This window comes from Lolium perenne, chromosome 6, assembly GCF_019359855.2.
Source record: "Lolium perenne isolate Kyuss_39 chromosome 6, Kyuss_2.0, whole genome shotgun sequence".
In the NCBI taxonomy this organism is placed as follows: Eukaryota; Viridiplantae; Streptophyta; class Magnoliopsida; order Poales; family Poaceae; genus Lolium; species Lolium perenne.
The window spans coordinates 23822573-23833594 of NC_067249.2; the positions used below are offsets into that span (position 1 = coordinate 23822573).

Below are 11022 nucleotides of genomic sequence, written 5' to 3' on the forward strand. Positions count from 1 at the left end.
GAATCCTAGTTTGAACACATGGTTAAACCAACCGAGTCATCGGTAGAATTTGTGTTGAGACTAGTGCTTCAAGTGGTGAAAAGTTGATTCTGAGGAGTTATAGCTTCATGGAGATGATTGAAGCTCTAGGTGGTTGATGCTTCTTTATGCAACACTGAGTGGGGCACCATACTAGACTGTTGGATATGTTCGTGCACAAAATATTCGCTGAAACGGCTAGGTGTTGCGAGAAACTATAAGTAGACCCAAAACCCAATGGGTAGGTTCACAACTTAAGTTGAATTCCAGACACACGATCTCTTTTATGCAAGTTCCCCCGCTTTCCATCTCTCTCTTGTTCTTTAGCAACATTTTTGGATAGTTGAGTGAGTTTGGTTGAGCACCAAACAAGAGCATGTTTTATCCAACAAGATATGTTTGTTACTCTTTTATATTTGGAATCTCCTAGATGTCTAGTTGCTAGTTGCTTGAGCATCTAGTGTGTTTGGATGTGTCAAAACAAGCTTGTAAAGGTTTTAGGTTTGGGTGTGACCTCAAGATTTGTCATTGGTGTGGGCTTGTGGGCCAATCTTTGTGAAGCATGAGCTGATGGAGAAGAAGGATTAGTTTGAAGATTTGGGTGCATGCATGCATAGTTTCTCCAAACGGAAGCTTGTGCCAAAAGTTTGAATTTCGGGAAACTGATTTGTTTCTTTGTTCCCTCTCTATTTACAATTTATACATGCTCTTGTTTCTATATTTACTTACTTGTCGATCTGTTTATCTGAGAAGGATTAGTTTGAAGATTTGGGTGCATGCATGCATAGTTTCTCCAAACGGAAGCTTGTGCCAAAAGTTTGAATTTCGGGTAACTGATTTGTTTCTTTGTTCCCTCTCTATTTACAATTTATACATGCTCTTGTTTCTATATTTACTTACTTGTCGATCTGTTTATCTGTTTGAAGCATCGGTTATGCTCTATGTATCCTAGACTTTAATTTGTTATATTGTTGCGTTCTTTGCAGTTATTTTGTTTAGGTAAACTCCATTGCCCCAACCACAACTTTTAGTAACCATATCTAGATCTTTCAAAAGTAATTTGGCTTTCATAGTATCCAAGCTAGAATAGAGGGAGAACTATGTTGATGTCTCATTGTTGTTGATGAATGGATCACTAGTTGTTTCCTATGTTGCCTCTAAATACATGGATCATATATTGCATACCTTTGTACCTTGTTGCCTCAATCATCATTTCCTTAAGATCCAATTGATCATCTTTTTTTATCCAAGATGATCCAAATGTCCCTAAGTAGCATGATGGAATGAATAACCCTCTACCCACCATTTGAGGATTAAGATTAATTCTTAATCCATATAGCTTGATCTAAAGCATTAAAAGTGTTGCAAAAATATGATGGCACACATTTTTATCATAACAAAACTTTCTTTTGTCTTTAATGTTTGTTTTGGTGGTACATTAGAATAAGAGGATAAAGACATTAGTTTATGATTTTCCTTCCTTCTCTGTATCCTTCTCTTATTATTGTAGGACTTTATAATTTTCAATAGATATTGTAGAATATTCATGAGATCGATAAAGTGTTGTATTCTCTATTCCTCATTTTATTTATTTTTATCTGGTTTTTTCTCATGTTATTCTCATGTAAATGAAATATTAATCATTATTGATTTTGTGGAAGAATATTTCCAATATTTTCATAATTCCAGTGTGATGATGATGTCACCATGACTTGTTATACTTATTATTATAATATTAGATATTCCATATGTTTCCCAAAAGACCAAAAGTTAGCGAATGCCATGTGGAAATTTATCGCACTTAAATCGACAAATTAAATCCTAACTCTTTGAATTAAAGGATACATCTATTATTTTGTCAATTTGATAACATATTATTAATTATCCTAAATTTCACATGTGATGATGATGTCATTATGACTTGTTCTGCTTATTATTATAATATTATTTATTCCAAATGTATCCCAAAAAAATCAAAAGTTCGCAAAGTTCATGCCAAAATTATATCACTCAAATCGTTGACTTAAACCCTAGCTCCTTGATTAAGGGAAACATCGATCACTTTATCATATTTTGATAAAATATTCTTAATTTCCATAAATTTCACATATATGAATCCAATGCACATATATAGACTCTACCTCTTCCACTGGTCTAAACTACGAGATCTAACAACATAGCCGCTCAACACATCCTAGGGCAAACATGTGACTTGAGTTGACGAAGAGACTTCTAGGGTAACAAAGCCAAACCTTGCTCTCTTTTTCCTTTTGGTGCATCGGTATGCATCAAGAATGACAACTTGAATTGGTCGTATCATAGCATGCAAAACTAAAGAACTATTTTGCTAGATCACAGAGATAGTTGTATCTCGAGGGCACGTTAAACACGCACACCAAATCATGGTCCTCTGACCTAACTAGTCATTTGCATGACATCGTCCCACGCCCTGGTATTGAATAATAAATGATCACGTTCTTCTAAGAGTCGTTCCATCGCGCGGACCCTATAATGGCACATGACTATGTAAACCAAGTTAAAGAGATAGGCTGGATTACACGCTTAGGAATGGAATCACGTCGACAAGCATGCAGATCTATCCTAACAATAATGAAGGGTGGCGGCATGTGCCGAAACAAGCTATTACTCATGCATGTATCTTCCTTGCAGGAGATGGTGCGCGACCTCTCCCCGAGGTAACATTGTGTGCAGCGTAGGCGTGTCCCCGAGGATAACATTGTCTGCATCGTAGGTGTTGATACGTCTCCGACGTATCGATAATTTATTATGTTTCATGCCACATTATTGATGATATCTACATGTTTTATGCATACTTTATGTCATATTTATGCATTTTCCGGCACTAACCTATTAACGAGATGCCGAAGAGCCAGTTGCTGTTTTCTGCTGTTTTTGGCCGCGCCGGCCTGTCGTGTGGGGCCCTCGTGTGGCCCCCTGACCTATCTCATCCGCCTACTTATAGCCTTCGTCGCGAAACCCCCAATACTGAGAGCCACGATACGAAAAACCTTCCAGAGACGCCGCCGCCGCCAATCCCATCTCGGGGGATTCAGGAGATCGCCTCCGGCACCCTGCCGGAGAGGGGAATCATCTCCCGGAGGACTCTTCACCGCCATGGTCGCCTCCGGAGTGATGAGTGAGTAGTTCACCCCTGGACTATGGGTCCATAGCAGTAGCTAGATGGTCATCTTCTCCTAATTGTGCTTCATTGTCGGGTCTTGTGAGCTGCCTAACATGATCAAGATCATCTATCTGTAATGCTATATGTTGTGTTTGTTGGGATCCGATGGATAGAGAATACTATGTTATGTTGATTATCAATCTATTATCTATGTGTTGTTCATGATCTTGCATGCTCTCCGTTATTAGTAGGGGCTCTGGCCAAGTTTTTGCTAGTAACTCCAAGAGGGAGTATTTATGCTCGATAGTGGGTTCATGCCTCCATTAAATTTGGGACAGTGACAGAAAGTTCTAAGGTTGTGGATGTGCTGTTGCCACTAGGGATAAAACATCGATGCTATGTCCGAGGATGTAGTTATTGATTACATTACGCACCATACTTAATGCAATTGTCTGTTGTTTGCAACTTAATACTGGAAGGGGTTCGGATGATAACCTGAAGGTGGACTTTTTAGGCATAGATGCATGCTGGATAGCGGTCTATGTACTTTGTCGTAATGCCCAATTAAATCTCACTATACTCATCATATCATGTATGTGCATGGTCATGCCCTTGATACGTCTCCGACGTATCGATAATTTCTTATGTTCCATGCCACATTATTGATGATATCTACATGTTTTATGCATACTTTATGTCATAATTATGCGTTTTCTGGAACTAACCTATTGACGAGATGCCGAAGGGCCAGTTGCTGTTTTCTGCTGTTTTTGGTTTCAGAAATCCTAGTAAAGAAATATTCTCGGAATCGGACGAAATCAACGCCCAGGTTCCTATTTTGCCCGGAAGCATCCAGAACACCCGAGAACCGCCAGAGAGGGGGCACAGGCCCACCAAACCCTAGGCCGGCGCGGCCAAGGGGGGGCCCGCGCCCCCCTATAGTGTCGTCGCCCCTTCGACCTTCTGACGCCGCCTCTTCGCCTATATAAAGGTCCCAGACCTAAAACCTCGATACGAAAAAGCCACGGTACGAGAAACCTTCCAGAGCCGCCGCCATCGCGAAGCCAAGATCTGGGGGACATGACTCTCTATTCCGGCACGCCGCCGGGACGGGGAAGTGCCCCCGGAAGGCTCCTCCATCGACACCACCGCCATCTCCATCAACGCTGCTGTCTCCCATGAGGAGGGAGTAGTTCTCCATCGAGGCTCGGGGCTGTACCGGTAGCTATGTGGTTCATCTCTCTCCTATGTACTTCAATACAATAATCTCATGAGCTGCTTTACATGATTGAGATTCATATGATGATGCTTGTAATCTAGATGTCGTTATGCTAGTTAAGTGAATTTTACTTATGTGATCTCCGGAAACTCCTTGTCCCACGTGTGTAAAGGTGACAGTGTGTGCACCGTGTGGGTCTCTTAGGCTATATTTCATAGAATACTTATTCACTGTTATGAATGGCATAGTGAAGTGCTTAATTATATCTCTTTATGATTGCAATGTGTTTTGTATCACAATTTATCTATGTGCTACTCTAGTGATGTTATTAAAGTAGTTTATTCCTCCTGCACGGTGTAATGGTGACAGTGTGTGCATCCGTGTTAGTACTTGGCGTAGGCTATGATTGTGATCTCTTGTAGATTATGAAGTTAACTATTGCTATGATGGTATTGATGTGATCTATGCCTCCTTTCGTAGCGTGAAGGTGACAGTGTGCATGCTACGTTAGTACTTGGTTTAGTTGTGTTGATCTATCTTACACTCTAAGGTTATTTAAATATGAACATTGAATATTGTGGAGCTTGTTAACTCCGGCATTGAGGGTTCGTGTAATCCTACACAGTTAGTGGTGTTCATCATCCAACAAGAGGGTGTAGAGTATGCATTTATCTATTCTGTATGTGATCAAAGTTGAGAGTGTCCACTAGTGAAAGTCTAATCCCTAGGCCTTGTTCCTAAATACTGCTATCGCTGCTTGTTTACTGTTTTACTGCGTTACTACTGCTGCGTTGCTACTGCTTATATATATTCATACCACATGTATTTTACTATCTCTTCGCCGAACTAGTGCACCTATTAGGTGTGTTGGGGACACAAGAGACTTCTTGCCTTGTGGTTGCAGGGTTGCATGAGAGGGATATCTTTGACCTCTTCCTCCCTGAGTTCGATAAACCTTGGGTGATCCACTTAAGGGAAAACTTGCTGCTGTTCTACAAACCTCTGCTCTTGGAGGCCCAACACTGTCTACAGGAAAAGGAGGGGGCGTAGACATCAGCCCTCTTTATTTGTCAATTGCCCAACTGTAATTTGTTCACCCAACATGCTATTTATCTTATGGGAGAGACACCTCTAGTGAACTGTGGACCCCGGTCCATTCTTTTAATCGAATACAATCTGCTGCAATACTTGTTCTACTGTTTTCTGCAAACAATCATCATCCACACTATACATCTAATCCTTTGTTACAGCAAGCCGGTGAGATTGACAACTTCACTGTTTCGTTGGGGCAAAGTAGTTTGGTTGTGTTGTGCAGGTTCCACGTTGGCGCCGGAATCCCTGGTGTTGCGCTGCACTACATCTCGCCGCCATCAACCTTCAACGTGCTTCTTGACTCCTACTGGTTCGATAAACCTTGGTTTCTAACTGAGGGAAACTTACTGCTGTACGCATCACACCTTCCACTTGGGGTTCCCAACGGTCGCGTGCTGTACGCGTGTCAGGCGTGCATACGTGAGGACAAGACGACAGTCTAGTTGTCTTCTTGACAACAGATTCCACCATACACGAGTAATGAGCCGCCAACGAGACAATGTTTATGTTATCGACTTGTAATTAAACGGTCTCTTGTCCTATGACGTTTGATACGCGTAAAGCACACGTCCGTTGGGAACCCCAAGAAGAAGGTATGATGCGTGCAGCGAAGTTTTCCCTCAGTAAGAAACCAACAAGGTTATCGAACTAGTAGGAGTCAAGAAGCATGTGAAGGTTGATGGTGGCGGAGTGTAGTGCAGCGCAACACCAGGGATTCCGGCGCCAACGTGGAACCTGCACAACACAATCAAAGTACTTTGCCCCAACGTAACAGTGAGGTTGTCAATCTTACCGGCTTGCTGTAACAAAGGATTAGATGTGTAGTGTGGAAGATGATGTTTGCGAAGAACAGTAAGAACAAGTATTGCAGTAGATTGTATTTGATGTAAAAGAATGGACCAGGGTCCACAGTTCACTAGTGGTGTCTCTCCAATAAGATAAAGCATGTTGGGTGAACAAATTACAGTTGGGCAATTGACAAATAAAGAGGGCATGACAATGCACATACATATCATGATGAGTAGTGTGAAATTCAATTGGGCATTACGACAAAGTACATAGACCGCTATCCAGCATGCATCTATGCCTAAAAAGTCCACCTTCAGGTTAGCATCCGCACCCCTTCCAGTATTAAGTTGCAAACAACAAACAATTGCATTAAGTGGCAACAGCACATCCACAATCTTAGAACTTTCTGTCACTGTCCCAGATTAAATGGAGGCATGAACCCACTATCGAGCATAAATACTCCCTCTTGGAGTTACAAGTATCAACTTGGCCAGAGCCTCTACTAGCAACGGAGAGCATGCAAGATCATAAACAACACATATATGATAGATTGATAATCAACATAACATAGTATTCCATATTCATCGGATCCCAACAAACGCAACATGTAGAATTACAAATACATGATCTTGATCATGTTAGGCAGCTCACTAGATCCAACAATGATAGCACATGAGGAGAAGACAACCATCTAGCTACTGCTATGGATCCATAGTCCAGGGGTGAACTACTCACACATCACTCCGGAGGCGATCATGGCGATGAAGAGTCCTCCGGGAGATGATTCCCCTCTCCGGCAGGGTGCCGGAGGCGATCTCCTGAATCCCCCGAGATGGGATTGGCGGCGGCGGCGTCTCTGGAAGGTTTTCCGTATCGTGGCTCTCGTTACTGGGATATTCGCGACGAAGACTTTTTATAGGCGGAAGGGCAGAGTCGGGGCTGACGGGGGCCCCACACGCTAGGGCGGCGCGAGCCCCCCTTGGGCTGCGTGGCCGTAGTGTGGCGGCGCCTCGTCGCCCCACTTCGTATCTCCTACGGTCTTCTAGAAGTTTCGTGGCAAAATAAGACCCTGGACGTTGATTTCGTCCAATTCCAAGAATATTTTCTTTGTAGGATTTCTGAAACCAAAAACAGCAGAAAACAGCAACTGGCTCTTCGGCATCTTGTCAATAGGTTAGTGCCGGAAAATGCATAAATATGACATAAAGTATGTATAAAACATGTGAGTATCATCAATAAAGTAGCATGGAACATAAGAAATTATAGATACGTTTGAGACGTATCAACTTTCACCATGACTGTGCCTGTTGCCCCATGGTTGTTTGGCTACTAACCACATGCTAACAAAAACCCGATCTATCACGCCCATCTAAATATCAAATGCTTGGTTAAGATTAAATGATGGTGATGATTTGGATCCAATTTCTTATCCCATTAAGCGACTGCTTTGATTTTTGTCATCCTCGCGTATGTATTGAAGTGCACCACCACCGTTGTCGTTGAACGTTTTTACTTGTAGCCACGCTTTGAGGGGCGGATTTTGGATCTAGTAGGGTCAATTGCTCTATATGGTATGGAGCTTATGTACTTTTCAAGTATATGCCTTCTAGTAGAGATAAAACTCTCATTACGTCGACACTCTCTTTCCTTCTTGAGAATACAGAAGTTTTATCGACATCCTTAATTCACGAGATCTAGTGTCTTAATTTTCTCCTAGCAAACAACAAGCCACCCAAATATCTCACTCAAAAGAATTTGGTGACAACCCATCGTCGCTCCTACGTGATGATAACGCAGATTTGAGGTAGCTTGGAGTGGTTGGCCTCGATGAAGACAATGCTGATGATGACGATGACACAACCATCTTCTTGCCTCCACCCATGGATAGTGTCCTCGTCACGTTCTTGATGCTCTTCGGGAGAGCTCTGGCCACCGGCGACTCCACCGTGCTTTGCCCCTGCTGCCTCCTTTGGTCCTGTGAAAACCATAGCTACGTCAACAATCTATCGAGGCTTGCTTCGAACACGTGAACTTCACTGAACATTATTTGAAATTCAAGATATATGCACGGGTAATCCATATATTTTCCAAAAAGAAAATGCATATGCAATTTTGTACCGTATACATCAATTGCAGGATTAATATGTACAATGTAGTGTAATAATTAAGATATGGTTGTGTAAGTATACCCTACCCTCTGTCTCTTCCTCTCTTGTTCTTTCTCCTTCCTCGTGTTGTCGTACTCTTGCAGCATGTCCAAAAGTCCCTCCTGCATATGCAGAACCCTTTATCATTTTCAGAATTCAAAAACGATATCAAAACACGGAAGTACGCAACCCCCCGCCAAATTTCAAAACAAGAAAGTAAGTATAGAAATTGATGCAATGGATGCATGCATACACCATCATACACGAACTTGGCGCCTCTCTCCTTCTCCCATGCCACCACCTTCGCCATCAAGGACTCCGCCATTGCTGCACCTCGCAGATAAACCAAACAATCACGCGTGATATAGCACCATCAATGCTTTGTCCATGCTAGTATAGGAAGAAGAAACACAGTTTCTCATCGACAACGAGGTGATGATCCTGTATTCACCTGGCATCTTACTGACTATGGCGCGTGCCTTCTCGGCGCGCTTTAGCACGAGGTGGGTTCCTTTGCCAACATTGTATCTGTTCTCGTTCTGAAATAGAACACAGAGAAATTCAGAATAAGACACAGAAAAAAAAAGATGGCCTATCTTTGATTTGAAGAAAATACTCTTGATTCCTGCAAGAGTTAAATCAGATTTTTTTTGTGAAGTTTCTGTAAAATCTTGGTGAAACTTCTGTAGAATTCATGTGAAATTTCATGCAAATGTACCAGAGAGTAGATCTCAATCTCACCCTGCTGTACTCCTCGAGCCAGGTTTCCTCCTCGAGGGCGGCCTGCCACCTCTCCATCCTCTCCAGCACGTCCTTCCGGCTGATCTCCTCGTCCCTGGCCTCCGAGATCTGCGTGTCCAGCCGCGCCAGCACCAATGTCCTCTCCGCCACGCCTTCCCCGTCGTCGTCCAGCACGAGCATCTCCTCGCCGTGGTCCTCCTCCGCCGCCGCGACCGCAGACACGATGCGCGCGCGGCGCTGGATCTCCCTGAGCTCGCCGCGCTTCCTAGCCAGCAGGTCCTTCATCCGGCGCCCCTTGAGCCCCTCCAGCCGCGCCACCTCTGCCTCGACCTCGCCGATGGCCTCCGCCGAGAGCGCGCCCGGCTCCGTGATCTCGTCCTCGGAGGCGGCCACGTTGCAGGCCACGCCCTGGAACCGGCTCTGCTCCTCCGCCGGCGTGTCCATCAGGCTCCACAACTCCAGCATCGCCACCACCAGGTCCTGCAGCCTCTGCATCCTGCCACGCTTGGTCTCTCGCAGCCTCTCGGACTCCGACTCCAGCTTCGCGAGCGCGCCGTCGCTGATGTCGCCACCGGCGCCAGCTTCTTGCAAACTGGTGGTGGTTTCTGCCGGTTCCATGCCGAGAACCGAGGAGGACGCGTGTAGGGAGTCCCTGAGCTCAGCCATTTTCTTGATTCGATTCTCCTGCCAAAAACAAAGAACAGATTGATCGCCTTCGTCGCTCTTGCACATTAGCAATGTTGTAGATTGATCTGAACGGACCTTCTCTGATTGGAGGTGCCTCAGTTGCGCTCTGAGATCCTGGAGCCTCTTCATGGTGAGGTCGTTACCGTCGGCGTCAACGTGCAGCGGTTCGGTTGGCCTCATCTCCTGCTTGAGCCGGTCAATGAGCACCGTCACGTCCGCGAGCTCCCGCCGCCTCTCGTCCCTGCGCCGCCTCATGTCCTCCAGCTCCGACGCGACCACGCGCAGCTGCTCCCTAAGGCTCCTCCTGGAGCCGCTGCTCCGAACGGTGTCCCGCGGGTCGTCGTGGCCGATGGCGGCGCGGAGGGCGTCGAGCTCGGCCCGGGCGGCATCGGCCTCCGCTCGTAGGCGCGCGGCGTGGTGCCTGACCTGCGCGACCTTGGCCCCGTACAGGGCGAGGCAGTCGTCCTCCAGCGCCCGCAGCGCCGCCCGCCGGTCCTCCTCCGCCTCCTCGACCTCGTCCCACGCCTCCCCGAGCTCCCGCAGCACCGCGTCGCGCCGGGGCTCCATCGATCTCGTCTGGAACGTAAGTATGGCTGTATGGGTATGAAACTATGAAGAATCCACGGGACGGAGACGGCCTGCGCGCGGCTTCAGGGAGACCACGCAGCCGGACTTTGGGCGGGCATGGTGATGGCCATGGCCAGCCTCATGATTCCTCCGATCGGTGCCGGTGCGTGCGTAACGTCGAGCCCAAGGACGCGCGCGGCGACGTCACGTGCATGAGGACGGCGACGGCGAGGGCGGCGGTTTTGCCGAACCTCGTTGTACACGTACGTGGCGCCGGGCGACGCCGACGGCGGCGTCAGGGATCCGGGCGATCGGGAGGGGCCGGGCTGGGCGAGCGCGTCGGTCGATGCGGGACGAGAGAGAAAAGCGCGGGCGATGGATCGATGAGTTGGTGCGATTGGAGGAGATGCTCCCTCACACGTGGCGCTCACCCACTCATTCATGGTGGGTCCCACGTGCCCTCAGTCTGAACTGAACCGAAGGATCCAAGAAGAAATCCATCTAACAACTAAAAGCAAATTTGATAATTTATTTAACTGTGCAAGAACTGAAAAAGTTTAGCCAAAGGTTACATTCAAAACGTTAACAACCCCCCCCCCCCCCCTCCCCCTTTTTTTTTT

At 45.9% G+C, this 11022-nt stretch overlaps 1 protein-coding gene across 2 annotated transcripts; it reads right to left on the reverse strand.

Annotated features, from left to right (window-relative positions):
- Positions 1–7864: 7864 nt before the first annotated feature.
- Positions 7865–10748, reverse strand: LOC127308605 (65-kDa microtubule-associated protein 3). Of its 2 annotated transcripts, none has more exons than XM_051339468.2 (6): positions 9911–10748; positions 9149–9832; positions 8859–8946; positions 8661–8734; positions 8455–8529; positions 7865–8235 (listed from the first exon to the last, which is right to left on the reverse strand). In XM_051339468.2, the coding sequence occupies exons 1-6, from the start codon at positions 10400–10402 to the stop codon at positions 8002–8004; spliced, it is 1647 nt and encodes a 548-aa protein (XP_051195428.1). In that variant the 5' UTR covers positions 10403–10748; the 3' UTR covers positions 7865–8001. The 2 variants fall into 2 exon arrangements, with proteins under 2 accessions (XP_051195428.1, XP_051195430.1); XM_051339470.2 differs by having other exon boundaries at positions 8058–8235; positions 8671–8734.
- Positions 10749–11022: the final 274 nt, after the last annotated feature.